Below are 26,624 nucleotides of genomic sequence, written 5' to 3'. Positions count from 1 at the left end.
GCCGAGGAGGAGGATTGAGGGGGAGAGAGAACAGAACTGGGTCAGAAAGTCAGAGAAGTCAGAAAGGAATGATGGGTGTGGTTTGGGAGGGCGGTAGACAACTGCCATGACTAATTGTGTGTGGCCAGAGAGTTTGAAAGCCAGGTGTTCAAATGAAGGAGCAGATGAGATGGAGATGAGGCTGATCTTGAAGTCCTGTCGGTGAATTACGGCAATCCCACCACCTCGGCCTTCCGAGCGTGGTTTATTGATGTAGGAGTATCCGTTGGGTGTAGTGAGGTTGAGTGGGAGGTAATCCAGAGGTTGTTGCCAGGTTTCTGTCAGACAGAGGAAGTCCAGTTTATTTTCCAGGATGAAGTCATTCAGAATGTGGCTTTTATTATTGAGGGACCGGATATTGAATAGAGTGAGCTTCATGTTGCTTTGTGTGGTGTGGATGGACACGGGTGATTTAGCCAGGGCTTGTAGACAGGGGGCACGCTCGTGTGCGTTATTGTGATGACGTAATGGACGAGTGGAAGTCCGATCAGCTGACCAGAATGCAGGGATGGAGTGACCGGTCTGGGAGTAAACAAACTTGTGACCGGAGCCTCTGTGGATGTATCTGGGTCGTCGTAGAAGTCCGTGGTTGATGATGGCAGAGATGCATGGCGGTGTGGAGTGGTTGTTGAGCTGGAGCAGCCTCGCAGCGAAGTACTTCAGTGCCATGCCAGGCAGGAGCGAAGGAGCACAGAGCCCGGAGAAGTTAGCCGGCTACCGCGGGCTAGCAGATCAAAACGTCACAACAGGCACAACAGGCTGATCCAGAGCAAGGCCTATGAGTAGGACCGAGGAAGCTGAGCAGCCTGAGGGTTAATAGGGAGCTGAGGACGTGCAGGCAGAGGAGGTAGCCGGGCAGCTGTTAGCGTTAGCAACTAGCGAGTAACCTGCAGCTCGATGACTGCAGCGGTGGCTAGCAGGGAGCTAGCTAGCTGTGCAGGTAACCCACAGGAGAGCAGTCCAAGCCAGCAGAGACAGGAGCACAGACAGGAGTGAGAAGTCCAAGGGTGCGGAGGCAGCGGTGGAAGAGCTGGGCAGATGATACCAGGAGGGTCAAGCAGAAGGATTAGTCCACATAGTCCACATAGAATAGTGGTGCTGGCTCGAGGGGCCGAATGGCCTACTCCTGCACCTACTGTCTATTGTCTATCTTTGGAATGTGGGTGGGAACCAAAGCACCCGGTGAAAACACACATGGTCACATGGAGAATGTACAAACTCCATACAAACAAGAACCATAGTCAGGATCGAACCCGGGTCTCTGGCGCTGTAAGGCAGCAACTGTACCTCTTGCCACAGTGTGGAAACATTAGGGAGGGAGAACTCCAGAAAAATACACTTATAACTGGAGGTATTCTGGACCAGTGCGATTCCAGGAAGCACCTCCTCACACAAAGCCTGATGGGAATCTGTACACACGCCAACAAACCTTTCAGGTTGAAGGTCAATTGGAAATTTAAAATTGAGATTATTGTAAGTTCGCAATAATAATGGGAGGAAGCAGTTAAATGCAGCTAAGATTAGCTACCACTTAAATGAACAGCAGAACTGGCAGGATTGAAGAACCCTAGTCGACGAGAATATTGAGGCTGCAACGAGGCCAATGTCAGGGAGAGGCAGCTGGAATCCCGTGAGAGCCTTGGGGAATAGTGCGATGTAGGTGCATAGTTCATTGAAAGTGGCCTCACAGATAAGTAGTGTAGTAAAAAAGGCATTTAACACATTGGCCTTTTATCAGTCAGAATATTGAGTGTAAAAACTGGGAGGTCATGTTGCAGTTATATAAGACTTTAGTGAGGCCCCATTTACAGTATTGTGTTCAGTTCTGGCATTGTGTTATAGAAAATATGTTGTCCAACTGGAAAGGGTGCAGAGAAGATTTACGAGGATGTTGCCAGGATTCGACGGTCTGAGCTTTAGGGAGAGGTTGAGCAGTCTGGGGCTCTAATCCCTGGAGTGCTGGAGGATGAGGGGTGATCTGATAGAGGTGTATAAAATTATGAGAGGAATAGATCAGGTGGACACAGAGTCTCGTGCCCCGCAGAGGGGAATCGAGGACCAGAGGGCATAGGCTTAAAGTGAGGGGGGAAAGATTTAATAGGAACCTGAGGGGTAAATTTTTCTCACAAAGGGTGGTGGGTGTATGGAACGAGCTGCCAGAGGAGATAGTTGAGGTAACTATCGCAGCGTTTAAGAAACATTTGGACAGGTACATGGATAGGACAGGTTTAGAGGGATATGGGCCACACAGGCAGATAGAAACATAGAAACATAGAAAATAGGTGCAGGAGTAGGCCATTCGGCCCTTCGAGCCTGCACCGCCATTCAATATGATCATGGCTGATCATCCAGCTCAGTATCCCGTACCTGCCTTCTCTCCATACCCCCTGATCCCTTTAGCAAAAAGGGCCACATCTAACTCCCTCTTAAATATAGCCAATGAACTGGCCTCAACTACCTTCTATGGCAGAGAATTCCACAGACTCACCACTCTCTGTGTGAAGAAATGTTTTCTCATCTCGGTCCTAAAAGACTTCCCCCTTATCCTTAAGCTGTGACCCCTGGTTCTGGACTCCCCCAACATCGGGGACAATCTTCCCGCATCTAGCTTCTCCAACCCCGTAAGAATTTTATATGTTTCTATAAGATCCCCCCTCAGTCTTCTAAATTCCAGCGAGTACAAGCCTAGTCTATCCAGGCTTTCCTCATATGAAAGTCCCGCCAACCCAGAGATCAATCTGGTGACCCTTCTCTGTACTCCCTCTAAGGCAAGAACGTCTTTCCTCAGGTTAGGAGACCAAAACTGCACACAATACTCCAGGTGCGGTCTCACCAAGGCCCTGTACAACTGCAGCAGAACCTCCCTGCTCCTAAACTCAAATCTTCTTGCTATGAATGCCAACATACCATTCGCTTTCTTCACTGCCTGCTGCACCTGCATGCTTGCTTTCAATGACTGGTGCACCATGACACCCAGGTCACGTTGCATCTCCCCTTCTCCCAATCGGTCACCATTCAGGTAATACTCTGCTTTCCTGTTCTTGCCGCCAAAGTGGATAACCTCACATTTATCCACATTATATTGCATCTGCCATGCATTTGCCCACTCGCCTAATCTATCCAAGTCACTCTGCAGCCTCCTAGCATCCTCCTCGCAGCTAACACTGCCACCCAGCTTCGTGTCATCCGCAAACTTAGAGATGTTGCATTCAATTCCCTCGTCCAAATCATTAATATACACTGTAAATAACTGGGGTCCCAGCACTGAGCCTTGCGGTACCCCACTAGTCACTGCCTGCCATTCCGAAAAGGACCCGTTTATTCCTACTCTTTGCTTTCTGTCCACCAACCAATTTTCTATCCACCTCAACACTGAACCCTCAATACCGTGTGCTTTAAGTTTGTACACCAATCTCCTATGTGGGACCTTGTCGAAGGCCTTCTGAAAGTCCAGATATAACAAATCGACTGGTTCTCCCTTATCCACTCTACTAGTTACATCCTCGAAAAATTCTATAAGATTCGTCAGACATGATTTGCCTTTGGTAAATCCATGCTGACTTTGTCCGATGATTTCACCACTTTCCAAATGTGATGCTATCACATCTTTAATAGCTGACTCTAGCATTTTCCCCACTACCGATGTTAGGCTAACTGGTCTATAATTCCCCGTTTTCTCTCTCCCTCCCTTTTTAAAAAGTGGGGTTACATTAGCTACCCTCCAATCCTCAGGAACTACTCCAGAATCTAAAGAGTTTTGAAAAAATATCACTAATGCATCCACTATTTCTGAGGCTACTTCCTTAAGCACTCTGGGATGCAGCCTATCTGGCCCTGGGGATTTATCTGCCTTTAATCCATTTAATTTACCTAACACCACTTCCCGACTAACCTGGATTTCCCTCAGTTCCTCCATCTCATTAGACCCCCGGTCCCCCGCTATTTCCGGCAGGCGGTTTATGTCTTCCTTAGTGAAGACAGAACCAAAGTATTTGTTCAATTGGTCTGCCATCTCCTTGTTCCCTATGATCAATTCACCTGTTTCCGACTGCAAGGGACCTACATTTGTCTTAACTAATCTTTTTCTCTTGACATATCTATAAAAGCTTTTGCAGTCAGTTTTTATGTTCCTTGCCAGTTTTCCCCTCATAATCTATTTTCCCTTTCCTAATTAAGCCCTTTGTCCTCCTCTGCTGGACTCTGAATTTCTCCCAGTCCTCTGGTATGCTACTTTTTCTGGCTAATGTGTATGCTTCATCTTTTGTTTTAATACTATCCTTGATTTCCCTTGTTAGCCGCGGATGCACTACCTTTCCTGGTTTGTTCTTTTGCCAAACTGGGATGAACACTTGTTGTAGTTCATCCATGCGACCTTTAAATGCCTTCAATTGCATGTCCACCGTCAACCCTTTCAGCATCAATCGTCAGTCTATCTTGGACAATTCACGCCACATACCCTCAAAGTTACCCTTCTTTAAGTTCAGAACACTTGTTTCTGTATTGACTTTGTCACTCTCCATCCTAATGAAGAACTCTACCATATTATGATCACTCTTGCCCAAGGGGCCTCGCACAACAAGACTGCTAACTAACCCTTCCTCATTACTCAATACCCAGTCTAGAATGGCCTGTTCTCTCGTTGGTTACTCGACATGTTGGTTTAGAAAACCATCTCTCAAACATTCCAAGAAATCCTCTTCCTCAGCACCCCTGCCAGTTTGGTTCACCCAATCTTTATGGAGATTGAAGTCACCCATTATAACTGCTGCACCTTTAGTGCACGCATTTCTAATTTCCTGCTTGATGCCATCCCCAACCTCACTACTGCTGTTAGGTGGCCTGTACACAACTCCCACTAGTGTTTTCTGCCCCTTAGTGTTTCGTAGCTCTACTCATATCGATTCCACTTCCTCCAAGCTAATGTCCTTCCTTTCCACTGCTTTAATCTCCTCTCTAACCAGTAACGCTACCCCACCTCCTTTTCCTTTCTGTCTATCCCGCCTGAATATAGAATATCCCTGGATGTTGAGCTCCCAGCCTTGGTCACCCTGGAGCCATGTCTCCGTAATCCCAACTATATCATAATCATTAATAACTATCTCCACATTTAATTCATCCACCTTATTACGTATACTCCTTGCATTGAGACACAAAGCCTTCAGGCTTGTTTTTACAACTCTCTTACCCCTTATACAATTATGTTGAAAAGTGGCCCTTTTTGATTTTTGCCCTGGATTTGTCTGCCTGCCACTTTTCCTTTTCACCTTGCTACCTGTTGCTTCTACCCTCATTTTACACCCCTCTGTCTCTCTGCTCCTGCTCCCATCCCCCTGCCACATTAGTTTAAATCCTCCCCGACAACACTAGCAAACACTCCCCCTAGGACATTGGTTCCATTCCAGCTCAGGTGCAGACCATCCTGTTTGTACTGGTCCCACCTCTCCCAGAACTGGTTCCAATGTCCTAAAAATTTGAATCCCTCCCCCTTGCACCATTTTTCAAGCCACATATTCATCTGAAATATCCTCCTATTCCTACTCTGACTAGCAAGTGGCACTGGTAGTAATCCAGAGATTATTACCTTTGAGGTCCTACTTTTAAGTTTATCTCCTAGCTCTCTAAATTCACCTTGTAGGGCCTCATCCCGTTTTTTACCTAAATCGTTGGTGCCAATGTGCACCACGACAACTGGCTGCTCACCCTCCCCCTCCAGAATGTCCTGCAGCCGCTCAGAGATATCCCTGACCCTTGCACCAGGGAGGCAACATACCATCCTGGAGTCTCGTTTGCGTCCGCAGAAACGCCTATCTATTCCCCTTACAATTGAATCCCCTATCACTATAGCTCTTCCACTCTTTTTCTTCCCCTCTTTTGCCGCAGAGCCACCCACGGTGCCATGAACTTGGCTGCTGCTGCCTTCCCCTGATGAGCCATCTCCCCCAACAGTATCCAAAATGGCATATCTGTTTAGGAGGGAGATGACCGCAGGGGACTCCTGCACTAGTGTAGATGGGGCACGTTGGTTAGTGTGGGCAAATTAACCTTTTGGGAATCCTGCAGCAGCACTCCCAAGGTAGGCTAGACCAGAACATTAAATCACATAGATCGTGCAGGGTGAGACAGCGAATTGGATATAAATGTAGCTTGGTGGAAGGGTTACAGTGGAGGGTTGTTTTTTTTAGATTGGAGGTCTGTGACCTGCAGTGTGCCACAGGGATCAATGCTGGGTCCCCTGTTGTTTACAATATTTTAATGATTTGAATGACTATATAACTGACGTAGGCATATGATTACTAAGTTGGCAATGGCACTGAAATCGGTGACTCATTTAAACAAGATAGTGAGAAAGGTGTATGGTTTACTTGTCTGTGACATTGCCGCAAGCAAGATTGTCAGTGCTTCTGCTCCTTACCTTACCTCCTCCGTTTATGACAATAAACTCAACCTTACTTGGTGGTGTTGTGGGCAGTAAAGAAAGTTGACGAAGGTTGCAACAGGATCTGAATCAACTGGGAAATTGGCAAAGAAATGGCAAATGGAATGTAATTCAGGTGAGTGCGAAGTGATGTATTTTTGGAAGTTATACCGGGACAGGACATATACAGGAGCCAGCGGAGTGTTGTAAACAGAAAGATCTGGGGGTACAAGTGCAAGGTTCCCTGAAGTTAGTAATAAGTTAGACAAGGTGGTGAAGAAGCATATAGCGTCCCTCCTTCATTAGCCAGTGCAAGAGTTGCAAAATCATGTTACAACTAGACAAGATGGTCATGAGTGCACACCTGGAATTCTGCTTGCCACATCATGAGAAGGGTGTGATCAATCTAAATAGTGTGCAAAAAAGATTCACCAGGATATTGCCCGAATTAAATGGGCTGGGACTATTTTCCCTGGAGTAAAAGACTGACAAGACTTATAAAATCAAGAGGGGCATATATGAGGTGAGTTATCCAGGGAAGGGCACAGGTGTAAAGCAAGAGGGGAAAGATTTATAGGGAAACTCAAGGAGATTATTTTTGCACAGATCATGGTGAGTATATGGGATAAGTGCCAGAGGAAGTGGTAGAGGTGATACAATTATGTAAAAAAGCATTTGGACAGGTTCTTGGAAAGGTACAAATGGAAATGGGCCAAACTTAGACAAATGTAACCAGGTCTGAAGAAGGGTCTCGACCCGAAATGTCACCCATTCCTTCTCTCCCGAGATGCTGCCTGACCTGCTGAGTTACTCCAGCATTTTGTGAATAAATCGATTTGTACCAGCATCTGCAGTTATTTTCTTATACTACAGGTCAGGTTGGGATCTTGATCAGTACGGGCGGGTTGGAATAAAGCGCCTGTTTCCAGGCTTAGTACTGTAACTCTAGGCAGACACAAAATGCTGGAGAAACTCAGCAGGTCAGGCAGCATCTCCGGAGAAAAGAGATAGATGACGATTCGGGTCGTGACCCTTCTTGAGAATGGATACCTATCCAAAGATAAACACAGGAACAATTTACCGAGGCAAATTATTACAAAACTACAAATCTGAATGTCTTTAGAATGTGGGAAGAAACTGGAGCACCCGGAGAAAACCCACGCGGTCACATGAATCTCTGTACAGACAGCACCTGTAGTCAGGATCGAACCTGGATCTCCGGCGCTGTAAGGTAGAATCTCAAACACTACGCCACTGTGCCACCCAAATCTTAACAGACTACCCACACTCTAACCACAGGAAATATGTTGTTATCTAAAACTCTGTTGCCTGGGTCCTAACTGACATCAAGCCCCATTCACCCATCTGACCAATTAAACCAACATGCTGATTGTAAAATCTACTCTTGATGACGTATATATTTGTGATTCTATTTTTAACGTCTCCTCCATCACATAAGTATTTATATACTTGCAGTTCCAGCCTCCAACCCTAAATTTAATCTCTCCGTAATTGATCGACATGCCTTCAGCAGCCAAAGCCTAAAGGTATGGAATTCCCTCTTGAAACATCTTTACCTCAACATCCATGTTTACTCCACAAATATGCTCCATAAAGCATATTCTAATAATCTTTTTGATGTGGTATCAAATTTTCTTTGGTCAAAATTTGCAAAATGCCTTCAGATGTTTCAGTCCACTGAAGGTGCTCTGAGAATACAATTTGAAAGTAGTAGTGGGTGGCACAGTGCCAAAGCAGTAGAGTTACTGCCTTACATCGCAAGAGACCCGTGTTCAAATCTGATTCTGGGTGCTGTCTGTTTGAGTTTGCACATTCTCCCTGTGACCATGTGGGTTTTGGTGGGTCTGGTGCTTTGGTTTCCTCCCACACTTCAAAGACATGCAGACTTTTAGGATAATTGGCTTTTGTCAATTGCCCCTCGTGTGTAGAATGCCAAACTGGGATACCATATAACTAGTATACAGGTGATCGCTAGTCGGTGGACCATAGAAACATAGAAAATAGGTGCAGGAGGAGGCCATTCAGCCCTTCGAGTCAGCACTGCCATTCATTGTAATCATGGCTGATCGTCCACAATCAATAACACGTGCCTGCCTTCTCCCCATATCCCTTGATTCCACTAGCCCCTCGAGCTCTATCTAACTCTCTCTTAAATCCATCCAGTGATTTGGTCTCCACTGCCCTCTGGCAGAGAATTCCACAAATTCACAACTCTCTGGGCGAAAAAGTTCTTTCTCACCTCAGTTTTAAATGGCCTCCCCTTTATTCTAAGACTGTGGCCCCTGGTTCTGGATTCGCCCAACATTGGGAACATTTTTCCTGCATCTAGCTTGTCCAGTCCTTTTATAATTTTATATGTTTCTATAAGATCCCCTCTCATCCTTCTAAACTCCAGTGAATACAAGCCTAGTCTTTTCAATCTTTCCTCATCCCGCCATCCCAGGGATCAATCTCGTGAAGCTACGCTGCACTGCCTCAATTACAAGGATGCCTTTCCTCAAATTAGGAGACCAAAACTGTACATAATACTCCAGATGTGGTCTAACCAGGGCCCTATACAACTGCAAAAGAACCTCTTTTTTCCTATAGAACCTCCCATAGAACCTCTAAACTCCATTTCGACCAAAGGGCCAGTTTCCACGTTGTATCTCTAAACTAAACTAAACTAAATTTCCTCCCATGTTCCATAGTCGTGGAGGTTTGTAGGTTAATTGGTTTCTGTAAATTGTCCCTATAGTGTAGGATAGAACTAGTGTACGGGGTGATTGTGGTCGGTACGGACTCGGTCGGCCGAAGGGCCTGCTTCTGACACTGTATCTCTAAACTAAAAAAAAACAAAGTTTATGTGCTAACACATTGGCGAATTAGTTGAATTCATTTTCTTTCAATCTTTGATGTCTTAACCTGCCTGAATGCTGGTCGCAGATCATCCCAGGTGCACCTGGTACATGTAATATCATCTCCTTTAACAACAGATATTCACCTTTGGTTGGCGAGAGGACATTCGGCCTGGAGAGCCACTACACACCAGGAAGTTCTGTTTTGATGCTATATCCCACAGCAGCTTTGTCACTCTGTATGACTGCCACAGTATGAAGGGCAACCAACACTGGCGCTATCGGAAGGTAAGCAACACTCCCTGCTGCCTTCCACTGAAGCAACAATACCTCTGGTTTCCAATAGTCTCTTTAATACAAACAGGTAAATCACTGTACTTCATGGCTGTGTTTGGAAACACTACCTGGCACCGAGACAAATGAGGTATTCAGTCAGTCTCTGAGGAAGATCTTAAAGTAGAGAAAGACACAAAGTGCGGGAGTAACTCAGTGGGTCAGCGCAACATCTCTGGACAACATGGATAATCCACGTTTCGGATCGGGATCCTTCTTCAGATGCAAAGCAGAGTCCTGGGGACATTTGAGGTGTGCTATTGACAATGCTTCCACCACGAGAACCAGGGGCCACAGTTTAAGAATAAGGGGTAGGCCATTTAGAACAGAGATGAGGAAAAACTTTTTCACCCAGAGAGTTGTGAATCTGTGGAATTCTCTGCCTCAGAAGGCATGCTGTTTTTTTTAGGTTAATTGGCCACCGTAAATTGCACGGGTGTCGGGAGAATGTGGCAATGTCATTGGGCATGTGTGACAGACCAGGTTACAGGGAAATGAATGGTGGGAAAAGCGTTGCTCTTTGCGAGTTAATAAAGACTACAAAATTATGAAAGGAATAGATCGGGTAAATGTCTGTTGCCAAGAGAAGGGGAATCGAGAACCATTGGGCATAGGTTTAAGGTGCGGGGGGAAAGATTTAATAGGAACCCAAGAGGTAACTTTTCTATGCAATGGGTGGTGGGCTTATGAAATGAGCTGCTGGAAGAGGTAGTTGAGGCAGGTACTATCGTAACATTTAAGAAAAATTTGGACAGGTACATGGATAGAATAAGTTTAGAGGGATATCGGCCAAATGCAGGCAGGTGTGACTAGTATAGTTTGTGCATGTTGGTCAGTGTGGGCAAGTTGGGCCGAAGGGCCTATTTCCACACTTTATGACTGACCGTATGAATCAATGACTCAATAGACTGACTGGCCTCCATCTACGTGAGAATGAAATATGAAAAGAAAGTTTAATTTAGTTTAGAGACACAGCATGGAAACAGGTCCTTCAGCCCACCAATCTAGACCGACTATTCATTACCCATTCACACAAGTTCGATGACTTGTGTAATCTAACACAGGTCCCATTACTTTCACATCCACTCTACACACTAGGGGCATTCACAGAAGCCAATTAACCCACAAACATACACGTCTTTGGGAAAGTGATAGCTGTTTTGCCATGTGCTGGCCTGAGAACAGATAACTGTGGACTACATATTCATACCAGCTATCTATTCATACATTTTATTCTGCTGGCTATTTCAAATAAATTAGATTAGAGTTTAGAGATAACAGCGCGGAAACAGGCCCTTTACCCCACCGACCAGCGATCCCTACACACATTAACACTATCCTACACACACTAGGGACAATTTGCGCACACACACCAAGCCAATTAACCTGCATACCTGTACGTCTTTGGAGTGTGGAAGGAAACCAAAGATCTTTGAGGAGACCCACGCGGTCACGGGGAGAACGTACAAACTCCGTAGTCGGGACTGAACCGGGGTCTCCGGCGCTGCAAGCACTGTAAGGCAGCAACTCTACTGCTGTTCCACCGTGCCGCCTGAAGTATAGACGTAATTGTATCTCACTGCTAACACGAAGGATACCTTGTAGACCTCAGGAGAATTAGACTCATTACATATTACAACCATCCTGAAATGAAACCGTTGACTGTCACCAGTTCTTTACATACAACAAGCAGCAGTCAAACTCCATAAATATTTTCTAAACAGAGCTATGCAAAAAAATGCAATTTTGCAGGTTTGATATTAGTTTGTTATTGGTTCATTCTTGTCACACAGCCAGAGATACAATGATAACATTTTATTTTACATGCTATCATACCATACATCAGAGGGTGCAAAATAGAAAATAAACAAAAGTGCAGAATATAAAGGTACAGCTAAAGAAAGAGTACAGATTTTAAAAAATGTACAAGGGCCACAATGAGGAAGATTGGAAAATCAGGAATATATCCTGAGCATATGAAATAACAAGGAATTGCAAGACAATAAACACAAAATGCTGGAGTAACTCAGCGGGTCAGGCAGTATCTCAGGAGAAAAACAACAGGTGACGTTATGGGTCAACACCTTTCTTCAGACTCAGACTCAACCCGAAACATCACCTATTCCTTTTCTCCGGAGATGCTGCCTGACCCGTTTAGTTACTTCAGCATTGTGTGCCTATCTTCGGTGTAAACCAGCATCTGCACATCTTCCCTACACAAGGTCCCAGGTTTTTATTTCGGTTGATGTTGCTATCGGAGCGGATGAAAGTACTACATTCAGTATCAATATCAGTACTGATATCCCTTTTTGTGAATACAGGGGACAGAGAGTCCAGAATGCTGCATTTGTGGCACTGCTACTGGGGTGTGGATTTAACGTGTTCTAAACTGTGAACATTTTGATACACCAGGGTAGGAACATCAGGAACCCAAGAATACACTTTAAACTGACTTACAAAGAACCAAATGAAAGAAATGCTTCTATTTATAGTCTTGTGCAATCCCTAGTCTCCCAAAGAGCTAATCAAGAAGAGATCAGATCAGTTTGGTTTATTGGCATAAATACCAATTCCTTGTTCACAGGAAGTTCACAGAGTAAACAGTATATATACCGTAATGATAAATACACAAATAAATATACAACCAGTGCAAAAATGTAGTGCAAAATCCAAGTCATGAAAATAATGTTAAGGTGGAATCATGGACCAGAGGACACAGGTTTAAGGTAAGGGGGGAAACATTTAATAAGAACCTGAGGGATAACTTATTTGCACACAGGTGCATGGGTATATGGAATGAACTGCCAGAGGACGTAGTTTTAAGAAACATAAGCAGGTACATGGATAGGAGTGGTTTAAAGGGGTATGAGCCAGACTGGTGGGACTAGTATAGATGGGACATGTTGGTTGGCATGGGCAAGTTGAGTCTGTTTCCATGCTACATGATTCCACGCTTTATGAATCTATGACTCTGTGGAATAACATAATAACTGAATGAGGTATAGAACAGGGCAAGATTTCTGGGAATGGGGTGTGAAAGAGGTGGTTAGTTCAGGTGTCTGGGAGCAGTGGGATAAAGCTCTTAAGTCTGGACAGCTGAGCCTAGAAGAAAGAAAATGGCATGGCCAGGGATCCTTCATGATGCTTCCAGCCTTTCTGATTCAATTCATGAAGATGGATTGAGTGGGAGAAGTGGCAAGCCTGTGATGAACTGGACTGTGTTCACCACCCTCTGCATGTTCAAGAGCTGAGCAGTTGCTATACCAGGCTGAGATGCACATCTGTAGAGGTTTGAGAGAATCGTTGTGGACATGCTGGCCCAACACGTTGACTGTAACTCCTTACACAGATGTTGCTCAATATGCTGAGTTAGTCCAATATGAAGAAGGGTCCCGACACAAAACAATGCTTATCCATTCCCTCCACAGATGCTACCTAATCTACTTCGCTACTCCAGCACTTTGTGTTTTGCTCACGATTGCAGCATCTGCAGATCCTCGTGTCAGTCTTTTTTTAATGTTTGTTTCACGTGTTTCTGCTGGGGTTTTTTAAAATTTCAAGGGTACAGTGAATATATTCCTGGACAAATTCAGAATACCAACAATCCAGAGGGCAGCATTCATTCCCATCATTTACCAGCAATCTGAAGAAGTCCGAAGAAGGGTCTCGACCCGAAACGCCATCTATTCGGTTTAGTTTAGTTCAGTTTAGTTTATTGTCACGTGTACCAAGGTACAGTGAAAAGCTTTTGTTTCATGCTAATCAGTCATCAGAAAGACAACACACAATTACAATCAAGCCATCCATAGTGTACAGATACATTCTCCAGGGATGCTGCCCGACACGCTGTTATTCCAGCACTATGTGCCCTTTTTCTTTCCCACCATGGCAGCTGTGGCATTTTAATTAAATTGATAATCTGGGATCTGGAACAACAATTTGTATCACTAATGATGACCACAAAAAATATTGGATTGTCAGAAAGACTCACTGGTTCACTGGTTCATCTGGGGCGGCACAGTGGCACAGCAGTAGAGTTGCTGCCCTGCAGTGCCAGAGACCCAGGTTCGATCCTGACTATGGGTGCTGTCTGCATGGAGTTTGTACGTTCACCCTGTGACCACGTGGGGTTTTTTCCGGATGCTCCGGTTTGCTCCCACACTCCAAAGACGTACATGTTTGTAGGTTAATTGGCATTGGCAAGAATTGTACATTGCCCCTAGTGGTAGAATAGTACTGGTGTAACGGGGATCGCTGGTTGGTGCGGACTTGGTGGGCCAAAGGACCTGTTTCGCACTGTATCTCTAAACTAAACTAAATTAAACTACAAAATGATTTAAATTCAATTCAAAGCACATATAAAAGATAGAGCAAATCAATTCCGAAGCCATTTCATGAAAATGTCTGTAACTTCTTGTGGAACGTGAATGAAAGATGGATTAGTGATAAGGGACTGTGAGAAAGTGGAAACATTCTATGACAAGTGAAAATCTACTTTTACAGCCAAGACCTGTGAAGTGTTCACTGCACAACATTTCATCGCAACTATATAAATGTAATCAAATATCTTAGGTAATTTGTGATCCAGCATCGGTAAAATTGTCATGAAAGTAGATGGATTTTACAATAATTCAAAAGATAGACCAATATTCATCAGGGCTCCAGCTTTCATAAGACCAGTCTAAAGCAATGTGTTCGACCCAACTCCAAATGAAGCAAGCTATCAGTAAAGCACAAACTATTACCCATGTTCCAAAAGAAACAAAAATAGTTAAATCTAAATTGATAATGTTAGTTCAATGGTATCAGTTAAAATATGAGTTGAATGTATACTGACTCCATTTTAACTTAATTGATAAAATGCTGAATAAAACTGCTCGCATTAGTTTATGTGCATTTATAGCCAACACTATTCCATGATATTTCGGAGGAACTAAGAGGAATATCTTTCACAGTGCTCCTCTCCTATGGAACAACCAGCCAAAGGAGGTAATTAGACACAAAATCATGGGGGTAACTCAGCAGGTCAGGCAGCATCTCTGGAGAAAAGGAATTGGTGACATTTCGGGTCGAGTCCCTTCTTGTGACCGAAAGGACTTTGGGCCCAGACCTAGACTTTAGGTCAAAGGAGGGAGTTGAGTAGGTTCTATAACATCATTTAAAAGACACTTGGGCAGGTACAATGGATAGGAAAGGTTTAGAGGGATATGGTCCAAACACAGGCAGGTGGTTCTAATGTAGATGAGGCATCTTGGCCGGAACAGGCAAGTTGGGCCAAAGGGTTTATTTCCGTGCTGTATGACTCTATGACTCATTGGTCAAGGATAATTAATTTCAAAATAACATTTGATGTAACTTTGAATGACAAGAGTAAGGTAATGGACCAGTACAAGGAAGACCTGCTAAACATTTACTGCAATGCATGGGGTTTGTTTAAGTTAATGAACTAGGAACCAGATTTCTCGAACACGAATCGAGACAAAGCAAGTTCAAATCCCAGCATAGCAGCTAAGGAATTTAACTTCAAGTAAAAAAATAAATATGGAATTCATAAAAGTTCTCTCTAACCATGATGCTACTGGATTATTGTAAAAGCTATGGATAAACTCTAATCATCATCATCATCATCATAATCATCAGAATATACTTTATTAGCCAAGTATGTTTTGCAACATATGAGGAATTTCATTTGCCATACAGTCATAACAATAAAAAGCAGCCGAACACACAAAATACATTTAAACATGATCATCCACCATAGTGACTCTTCTGCATTCCTCACTGATGGAAGGCGAAAAAATTAAATCTCTCCCTTCTTTGTCCTCCAGCGGTCAAGGGCCTCTAACCTTCCGTTGATGGGACGATCTTACTCCCGCAGCTGGCGATCGGGCCTTCCTTATCTAGATGCTGGTTTTACAAACAAATAGACAACGTTCTGGAGTAACTCAGCAGGTGAGGCTATGGATAGGTCTGAAGAAGGGAGCTGAGCCGAAACATGACGTATCCATGTTCTCCAGGGATTCTGCCTGACTTACTGAGTTACTCCAGCACTTTGTGCCTTTTATTGTAAAAACTATCTGGTTCACCAATATCCTGTAGGAAAGAAAATCTGACGCTCTTATCAGGTCTAGTTTATACGTGACTCTAGACTCACCAATGTGATTGACCCAGAACAGCCTCCTCCATTCAGAGACGTTTGGAGATGGACAATAAATGATGGCATTATCAGCAATGTTCACATCCCATGCCTGAAACTATCATAAATGATGGCATTATCATCAACATACACATCCCATGCATGAAACTATCATCTACTGAATCACTGGTCAAATTCCAAGTTGAAAATATTGCCCGCAATTTGACCTTGTCTAACCACACCAATGTCACGGCCAATAACACAAACCAATACATCTATTTCATTAGAAAACTAAAGAAACTGGGCATATTCCCAATGACTCTTGGCTATTTCTACAGGTGCATCTCTCACGTATGACACCTGCCCTGCCCATGACTGTACGAAACCGCCGAGAGTTGTGGACGTAGCCTCACAAGCGTCAGGTCAAAGGAGGTAGTTGAGTTGCCCCCCCCCCCCCGGGGCAAACCAGATCCCCCCCCCCCCCCCCATATCAACTTCATATATTCTTCATGCGGCTTCAGGAAAATAGCAACATTATCAAGGACCGCTCACACCTCTTTCATTTTCTTTTCTTCCCTCTCCCATTGGGGAGTCTTGAAAGCACACACATCCAGATTGAAGAATAGTTTCTTCCCCGCTATTACCAGACTCTTTCCAATTGGCTTCTCATGTGCTAACGGTGCATTCCTGAACATCCAATCTACCTTGTTGTGGCCCCTGCACATTGTTTTAATCTGCACTTTCTCTGTAGCTATATTCTGCACTCTGTTTATTTTCTCAGTACCTGATGTACTCATGTGTGCTAAGATTGCACTCTGGTATTTTATGATCTGTCTGGATAACAAGCAAAACAAAGTCAAGAGACAAGAGTGTTTATTGTCACATTAAAAAGCACTGGGACAATGAAATTCCTACTTGCTGCAACTTTAATAGGCACATTAAGTGCAACAATGCAGCAAATAAATGTACAATAAAAGATCAGTTACATTAATTAAACTTCCTGAAAGTAGCAGTAGATTGAGAGTATGGCCAGGGGGACATTAGTCATTGATGATATTAGCTACATTCTTGAATAAAAGGACATACCTTTAGAAAGGAGATGAGGAGTGATTTCTTTGGTCAGAGACTGGTGAATCTGTGAAATTCATTGCTACAGACAGCTGTGGAGGCCAGGTCATTGAGGTTTTTTTAAGGCGAAGATTGACAGATTCTTGATTAGTAAGGGTGTCAAGAGTTATGGGAAGAAAGCAGGAGAACAGAGTTGAGAGTAGATCAGTCACGATTGCATGACGGAGCAGACTCAATGGGCCGAATGGCCTACTTCTGCTCCTATGACTTATGAACTTATGAACTTGAGGCACGACTCCTGTAGATACCATGGATAGTGGGAAGGTTAATACCTGTGATAAACTGGGCAATGTTCACCACTTTGGGCTAACTTCTTTGTTCCTGGGCTTTCAAATCACCAAACCAGGCCATATGGCATAGAGTCAATATGCTTTCTATTGTACACCTATAATAGTTCGATGGTAATTGAAAAAAAAACAATCTCCTCAAACCTCTAAGCAAAATGAGGCAATAGTCAGCTTTCGTTGCAGTTGCACAATGTGTTGGGTTCAGGACAGATCAATCAGAGATATGCATGTCCAAGAATAGGAAGAGATATGCATATCCAAGCCCAATGCCCAGCCATCCCACTAGTCTCCCAGCATGTGGTCACTGTATCTTGGTACACATGACCATAATAAACCAAAATCAACACCTTTCCAGCATTGTATACTTGCTCCCTTTGAAGAAATACTCAAAACTAGGGGACTTGAAAGATAATACGTAGAAGATTTGGAGGGGGTGGGTCGATCAAAGAACGTTTTCATCCCAAAGAGAAGTGAGGTCCAAAAGTCCCAAATAGAATGAGAGTGAAGTCCATGTTTGAGGACCCACACTTGCAAAAGAGATTGAGAATCAACAACTGGAACTACTCTCAATAGATCAGCAGGCATGGAGATAGCAGATCAATAGGCTACTACCATACCACAAAGAAAAGATTCCAATGGTGCAATGGTACAGCCTTACTTCTGATGAAATCCCACTCAAAAAATTTGAGCATGGGGTGCAAACAGAACATAAGTGGTAGCTGGGAGAAATCATACAGCCTCTTAAGCATGATCTGCCATTCAATAAAGGTAATCTCAGCCTCAATTCTATTCTTCTATCCGATTCCCATAACTCTTGATTCTGCAAAAGTCCAAAGACCCTCCTCATCCCTTCGTTCAGCTCTGCAGGACTACACTACCATAACACTGTCACTGGTGCCATCTTTCAGGTGAAACATTAGACCAAGTCCACATTTAATTACAGGTCGACTTGGGGGATTCTATGATATTACTTAGAAGAGGGCATTTTCATTATTCCTGTATCCTTCGCAGTGTTTATCTTTCAACCAGCAATACTGAAACAGATTATTTTTCATTGTTGCATTATTGTTTGCAGAAGCTTGCAATGCTCTGGGACTGCAGTGCAACACATTTATAGATTTAAAAAATATTCAATTAGGTGCTCAGTGTTTGAGGCATTCAATGAATGAAAATAGCATTATATAAAAATGTCTTTCCTTCTACATGCTGAATAAAATTCCCACTACTATATCCCAACGTTGTACTTTTCTTGTTCCAACAGCCTCAGAGGTATTCCAAATATGCAATGGCAGCATCCCCAGCTCTTTCTCCACAACATGAACAACTGCATTGGAGCAGCCCACTGCATCGGAGCTGCATATTGCAGCCATGCAGCACACGTCACCCTCTGATATTTCTGTCACCTCCAATCTGATTGCACCACCAGTCACAACTTCTGATCCCCACTTCCTTCCACCTTCCACAGAGACCACTCCCTCCACAATTCCTTCGTTCCCTCATGCCTTCCAAACCCAAGCCACCCCGTCCCCAGGTACTTTCCTCTGCAACTACTGGAGTTGTAACTTAGAAACATAGAAAACATAGAAAATAGGTGCAGGAGGAGGCCATTTAGCCCTTCGAGTCAGCACCGCCATTCATTGTGATCAAGGCTGATCAACCACAATCAGTAACCCGTGCCTGCCTTCTCCCCATATTCCTTGATTCCACTAGCCCCAAGAGCTCTATCTAACTCTCTTTTTAATTCATCCAGTGAATTGGCCTCTACTGCCTTCTGTGGCAGAGAATTCCACAAATTCACAACTCTCTGGGTGAAAAAGTTGTTTCTCATCTCAGTTTTAAATGGCCTCCCCTTTATTCTTAGACTGTGGCCCCTGGTTCTGGATTCCCCCAACATTGGGAACATATTTCCTGCATCTAGCTTGTCCAGTCCTTTTATAATTTTATATGTTTCTATAAGATCCCCTCTCATCCTTCTAAACTCCAGTGTATACAAGCCTAGTCTTTTCAATCTTTCCTCATATGACAGTCCCACCATCCCAGGGATCAATCTCGTGAACCTACGCTGCACTGCCTCAATTACAAGGATGTCCTTCCTCAAATTAGGAGACCAAAACTGTACACAATACTCCAGATGTGGTCTTACCAGGGCCCTATACAACTGCAGAAGAACCTCTTTACTCCTATACTCAAATCCTCATGTTATGAAGGCCAACATGCCATTAGCTTTCTTCACTGCCTACTGTACTTGCATGTTTACTTTCAGTGACTGGTGTACAAGGACACCTAGGTCTTGTTGCACTTCCCTTTTTCCTGATCTGACACCATTGAGATAATAATCTGCTTCCTTGTTCTTGCCACCAAAGTGGATAACTTCACATCTTATACCTCTTCACTCACCTCCATCCAGAGACCCCAGCAGTCCTTCCAGATGAGACTGAGGTGCACATCCACCTCCTCTAATCTCACCTACTGCATCTGTTCTCGATGTGGCCTCTTCTACATCTAGGAGACCAAGAATAGACACGGCGACCGTTTCGCCAAATGCTTGCATCAGTCTCCAAGCCTTATCCGTTGCTAGAGTGAGGCCACACGCAAACTGGAGGAACAGCATCTCATATTCCGTTTATGTTGCTCACAACCCAATGGTATGAACATTGAATTCTCCAATTTTAGGTAACTGCAACCCCCCCCCCCCCCCCACCAACTTCTTCCACACCCGCCTCCCAGCCCTTTCTTTCTCCCCTTTCCACACCCTCCCTCTGTTCCTTTCCACACCCTCCCTCTGAACGTTTTCTATCCATGTACCTGTCCAAATCTCTGTTTTCCTCCAGTTCTGGCTGCTTACTTACTTGCTCGCCCATAAAACTGTCCCACTCTGCTCCTCTCCTCTCCTTTAGTTTCATTGCCTTTTGCTGCCAAGATCCTAAGTTGTGGAAGTCCTCTTCTCTCCATCTCGACAGCTTGGTCTGATGCATCAGGAGAATCCGCCTGACGTTCACTAGCAAAACCTGCTGGTTATTTTAGAACCACAGTTAATAGAAATGCTTTTGTATCAGCATATGCTTGATTTTGCACCTTTATTCTCAAACCTATTTGAAGCCTTCAATTTTAAACCATGTTTAGTTTAGTTTATATTAGAGACACAGCAAGGTAACAGGCCCTTTGGCTCATCGAATCCGCGCCAACCAGCGATCACTCTGTACACTAGCATTATCCTACACACTAGGGACAATTTTTACAATTTTACCGAGGTCAATTAACCTGCACACCTGTACGTCTGTAGAGTGTGGGAGGAAATTGGAACACCCGAAGAGTCCACGCCGACCATCGATCACCTGTTCACACTAATTCCTTGTTATCTCACTTTCACATCCACATCTTAGATATTTGGGGTAATATGCAGAAGCTAATTAATCCACAAACCCACACGCCTTTGAGATGTGGAAGAAAACTGAGCACTCGGAGGAAACTCACGCGGTCACAGGGAAAAGGCGCAAAGTCCACTCAGACAGCAGCCGAGGTCAGGATCGAATCTGTGTCTCTGGCGCTGTGAGGCAGCAGCTCTACTAACTGCGCCATTGTGTATATAATTCACAACTAGAAAATTCTTCCTCATATTTTAATCCATCCGAGTATTTCTTCCTGACATGTGGCTTCGAAGCGTCAAGGGATTGCAATGGTATGACAATAACATTTGGGCGCCACAATGCCGCAGCGTTAGAGTTGCTGCCTCAAAGTGCCAGAGACCCGGGTTTGATCCTGTCTACGGGTGTTGTCTGTACAGTTTGTAGGTTCTCCCTGGAACCGCATGGGTTTTCTCCGGGCGCTCCAGTTTCCTCCCACACTGCAAAGACGCACAGACGTGTAGGTTAATTGACTTTTGTAAAATTTGGCCCTAGTGTGTAGGATAGTGCTGGTGTACGGAATGATCGCTGGTCGGTGCGAACCAAGTGGGCTGAAGGGCCTGTTTTCGTGCTGTATCTCTAAAGCCTAATATCTGAAGACAACTGCTGATTACTGTGACCCTGCATTACACGAGCACTGACAGATCTACCTTTGTCTCTCTTTTAACATTCCTCAGGATAAAACCCTTTATCACCCTGTGAGCAACAGCTGCATGGACTGCAGCCTAGCCGACAAGAAGATTTTCATGAGCCGATGTAACCCCTCAGTGCACACCCAGCAGTGGATTTTCCGACATGTCAATGTGACTGTTCTGGATAAATTCAACAGTAACTCCAGCTCATAGTGGGACATCTTTGCCACAGCGGAGATTGTGCACATTTGGCGAGTCAGTTCTTCGGCTGGTACTGACCGCGTCCAGATCAGATTCGTTCAGGTGTCGAGTTTCGTAGGTACGGGGTAGTGATGCGGGGCGGGGTGGGGTGTGCGTGCGCGTGTGCGTGTGTGTGTGCGCGTGCGTGCGTGCGTGCTTGTGAGCGGGGCGGGGCGGGGCAGCGGGCTCATTCTCAGGATCGGTAGTGGCCGCAGCCGAAATTAAGTACGTGACTGACGCACGTCTTTGGATGGAAGATGGGGAAGATGAGGAAAAAAAACGAATCTCACTAGCTGCCACAAGAACGTGGAAAGGTTCGCGAGGGCTCGGGGATGCCTTGCTGGTCAAGAGCGGACTGGTTTTACTGGTGCACTGGACTTAACGAAAGAGAGCTGGAATTCTACAGAATCTCAGGTCAATTCTGCTCCTGTGTATCTCGAAGTGGATGCTGATTGCACTTTCTGTTCTAGGGCAGGTCACAGCTCGACTGATCAGCAAAGAAGTGCATGGCTGATTCCAAGTCAAACCTGTTGACCAGCCCTACAGAAGAGCTAGCCAGTATCCAACAATTATACTGAGCTTTTTTTTAAATGAAAATACCCTGTTTGGGCTTTGTGAACAACTGTCTTTTCTTTTTTTTTTGTATGTATTAAATTGGAAAACAAATATTGTGAGTCATTTATTGGTAATCTTTGTCGATGGGATTTCTAGGAAATGTCTAACTGCACATCATCTACCACATAGCACAAAAAAAGTTTGTCTTTTAGAGAACTTAAATATTTACTAGGTTTCTGAGAAACAACATATTGCACTATTTTGTTCTAAACGGAGACTATTAAAATGAAATATTATGATTATATACCTGGCATAGCATTTCCCAGCAATCGCTGCACGTTATTTCTCAATAAATCTTTGTTAATCATGCTTTTTGGATCCTGCCACTCGCACGGCTCCACCAATACACTGCGTGATGTAAAAGAGAAACAAAAATGTTGAATAAAATTCAAAAAGGTCTTCCACACGTTTTGAGACAATGGGTCAGACAGTAAGGCGACACAAGGGCACAGCTGGTGGAGCTGCTGCCTCACAACACCAAACCTGGAGTTCGATCCGGACCTTGGGTACTGTGTGGGGGCTTTGCGTGTTCTCCCTGTGACTGCGTGGGTTTTCTCCGGGTGCTCCAGTTTCCTCCCGCATCCCAAAGACGTGCGGGTTTGTAGGTTAATTGGCCTCTAAATTGCCCTGTTTATGGGGGTTGATGAGAAAATGAGACCACGTGGAACTAGTGTGAACAGGTGATGAATGAGCAGCATGGACATATTGGGCTGAAGGGCCTGTTTCCATACTGCATCTTTCAATCAATTCAATCAAATCCACTGGCTGTGGATGGAGGAGACGGGTTTAGATTTAATATCCAGTACAATAATTAGATAATTGGAACAATAAATATATAGAACAAAGGGGAAAATGCAGAGTGCAGATGGTCAAAGATCGGGGAGATCCTAGGTCTCTCGTACCTTCTCAAGGTCAGATGGTTGCTAAGTGATCATTAGGTGGGTCAGAGCTATACTGAGGTCAGCAGAAGGTGCTCTTGAATCCCATGAAGGAGCAGTGTATAAAGGATGAGTGTACCTGCACTATGGCCCTACCAAAAGTGCAAGCACACATCATAATCTGAATGACGGCATAATCTGGAGTGTTTGACGACATTGGGCCTGTACTCGCTGGAGTTTAGAAGAATGAGAGGGGACCTCATTGAAATGTACAGAATAGTGAAAGGCTTGGATAGAGTGGATGTGGAGCAGATATTTCCACTCGTGGGAGAGTCTAGGACTAGAGGTAATAGCCTCAGAATAAAGGACATTCTTTAGGAAGGAGATGAGGAGGAATTTATTTAGTCAGAGGGTGGTGAATCTGTGGAATTCTTTGCCACAGAAGACTGTGGAGGCCAAGTCAGTGGATATATTAAAGGCAGAGATAGATAGATTCTTGATTAGTATGTTTGTCAGAGGTTATGGGAAGGCAGGAGAATGGGGTTAGGAGGGAGAGGTAGATCAGCCATGATTGGATGGCAGAGGAGACTTTATGGACCAAATGGCCTAATTCTGCTCCTATCACTTATGACCTTATGATGATTCCACCATTTGGAAATGTGGAGTTTTCTTCAGCAGCTTGTTACGGCAACATACTAAATCTGTTATTTTTTTACCCACAAATGTCAGCATGGACTCGGTGGGCCGAAGGGCCTGTTTCCATGCAGCATCTTTCAAGCAATCAATCAATTAAGGCTGGAGGAACAGTGGAGTTCTCTACTACTGAAGCCAAATATCCTGTTCCTGCCCTCTTATTCTGTGTTTGCATGTTTCACCCAGAATTCTACATCTATTTCCTTTGTCATTGAAATTCGACCGCTGTGCCACAGCACCGCCCCAAAGTGGGTTGTAAGCTGCCCAAGTGGAAAACGAGGTACTGCTCTTCCAGTTTGCGTGTGGCCTCACTCGGCAATGAAGGAGGCCAGAAAGGTCGCTCTGCGGATGGGATGGGGAATTAAAATGGTTAGCAACCAGCTGCTCCAGCAGGACTTGGCAGACAAGACCGCATGAGTTCGGCCAAGTAGTCGCTCGCCCATGCTCAGTCTTGCCGATGTCAAGGGGGCCACATTGGGAGCATTAAATGCTGCTGATGAGGTCGGAAGAGGTGCATGTGAATCTTGTCACACCTGGAAGGGCTACAGAGGTCCCATGGCGGAAGTGAGTGAAGAGGTAGAAGATGAAATACTTCCTGTCGCTGATTGTATTTTATTGTTTCAAATTAATCTCAGAATGGTCCCGAGTTACACCTTGTTCTAAGATTCAGTCTAAGAGTCCTTTGCCATGAAAACTTATTTGGTTGCATGTCTTATATGACAATATTAGTACAAATTTGTTGTTGATGTTTACAGCTTTCTAGTGTGCTGCATCAAGTCTAAGTACGAAAATCAGGTTAGTACCTCAATCAGAAAATACATTTGCTGATTCTATCAGAACATTCAAGGTCCCCAATCCCTCTCAGGTACTGTGTAAGAAGGTCCACAGAGACCGTTCCCTCCGCAACTCCCTAGTTAACTCATCCCTTCCCACCACCTCCCCAGGTACCTTTCCCTGCAACCGCAGAAGATGCAACATCTGTCGCTATACCTCCTCCCTCGACTGTGTCCAGGCACCCCGACAGTCCTTTCAGGTTAGGCAGAGGTTCACTTGCACCTCCTTCAAACATCTGTATCCGTTGTTCAAGATGTGGACTCTTATACATCGGCAACACCAAATGCAGACTGGGTGATCATTTTACGGAACACCTTCGCTCAGCCCGCATGAACCAACCTGATCTCCCGGTTGCTGGACACTTTAATTCTCCTTCCCATTCCTACACAGACCTTTCTGTCCTCGGCCTCCTCGATTGTCAGAGTGAGGCAAAATGCAAATTGGAGGAACAGCATCTGGTATTTCGCTTGGGCAGCTTACAGCCCAGTGGTATGAATGTTGATTTCTCTCACTTCAGGTAGCCCCGGCATTCCCTCTCTCTCTCTATCCCTCCCCCACCCAAGTCGCAGTAGCTTCTCATTTTCACCCAACAAACAGCTTACAATGGCCTGTTTCCTTAATCACCGTTACTTTTTTGCATATCTTTCATTCATTGTTCTTTATCTCTCCATATCACCATCTATATCTCTCGTTTCCCTTATCCTTAACTAGTCTGAAGAAGGGTCTTGACCCAAAACGTCTCCCATTCCTTCTCTCCAGAGACGCTGCCTGTCCCACTGAGTTACTCCAGCATTTTGTGTCTATCGTCCCTCTCAGGTACTGTGCTATCAGCCATTGTACCATACCTGATAGCATTTATCACTCATTGATCTATTATTAAATCCAGTTATTCCATGTTCCAACTAAAATTGGCTATATTGACACAAAGAATGGCACAGAGAATTAGTGGGACTAGTGTAGATGGGACATGTTGGTCGGTTTGGGCAAGTTGGGCCGAAGGGCCTGTTTCCACACTGTATCACTCTATGACTCTAAAGAATTGGCGGCACCTGCATGTGTAAACATGCAAAAGGAAAATCACTGTGCAGTTGCGCATGTGACACCATTGAAGCATGCAAGGAAACAGTTCTCTTAAGATTAGTCAATCTCACATTCTGCTCATTTACTCTGTTGACACATCTGGGAAAAATGTTGCAGACTTGAATGTCAGAACATTATGACCCACCCTGTAAATTTCTTAATTACTATAATGCAGCTTGCAAAGTCAATTTCTAAAAAAATTGCCAAATACCAGGACACATCCGGATACATATTTGGGAACAGTGGCAGGTGGAATTGGGTTCGATTGTGAGGAAAGGGCATTGATTTTTTGTTTTAACATTCCTTAAATGTTCACCCTCAAATGCTGAGTATTTTCTGTTTTTATCCTTACGTTCTAGCATTTTGGTTTTATAGAGGCATATGGAGAGCTGCTCAAAGAGCTGCAGGTCCAGAGTTCACTTTGTGTTCACTTTGTTATCCCTGTTGTGAAAGTTTCTCAATGTTTCCCCAAATGCTTCTTCCCATTGACAATGGGTAGAGTACCATTAAAAACCTTAGATCCAGTTATATGTTGAAGAATGGTCCCCGCCTGAAACGTCACCTATCCACTTTCTCCAGAGATGCTGCATGACCGGTTCAGTTACTGCAGCATTTTGTGTCTATCTTTGGTATAAACCAGCATCTGCAGTTCCTTGGTAGACACAAACTACTGGAGTAACTCAGCGGGACAAGCAGCATCTCTGGAGTCAAGACCCTTCTTCAGATTGAGAGTCAGGGGAGAGGGAAATTAGAGACATGAAAAGGTACAAAGAACAAATGAATGAAAGGTATGAAAAGGACAAATCAAAGCCAGCAACGATGACCATGGCAAGATAGATAGCTTTACTGATTTCCTCCAGCAGTTAATTTTATGCTTATGATTCCAACATCTGCAGTCTGAAGAAGGGTCTCGGCCCGAAATATCACCCATTCCTTCCCTCCAGAGATGAAAATTTACATTCAAAATGTAAAAACAAATGACATTTCAAATAACTCAGCGGAAGGAATGTCATAGAGTTGCAAAGTCAAAGAATCATACAGCTGGGAAACAG

The 26,624-nt window shown here is 44.3% G+C and overlaps 1 protein-coding gene across 2 annotated transcripts in view; it reads left to right on the top strand.

The window, feature by feature from the left end:
- Positions 1 to 21,564, top strand: part of galntl6 (polypeptide N-acetylgalactosaminyltransferase like 6) — an 801,537-nt gene extending 779,973 nt beyond the window's left edge. For both annotated transcript variants that reach the window (XM_078396864.1, XM_078396865.1), the window contains 2 exons: positions 9,451 to 9,600; positions 21,278 to 21,564. In XM_078396864.1, coding sequence (XP_078252990.1) covers positions 9,451 to 9,600; positions 21,278 to 21,445 — 318 coding nt within the window. In that variant the 3' untranslated portion in view covers positions 21,446 to 21,564. The remainder of the gene's footprint in view (positions 1 to 9,450; positions 9,601 to 21,277) is intronic.
- The last annotated feature ends 5,060 nt before the right edge of the window (positions 21,565 to 26,624 follow it).

This window comes from Rhinoraja longicauda, chromosome 3 (assembly GCF_053455715.1).
Source record: "Rhinoraja longicauda isolate Sanriku21f chromosome 3, sRhiLon1.1, whole genome shotgun sequence".
NCBI lineage: Eukaryota > Metazoa > Chordata > Chondrichthyes > Rajiformes > Arhynchobatidae > Rhinoraja > Rhinoraja longicauda.
This window is presented reverse-complemented; position numbering and strand designations above follow the sequence as displayed.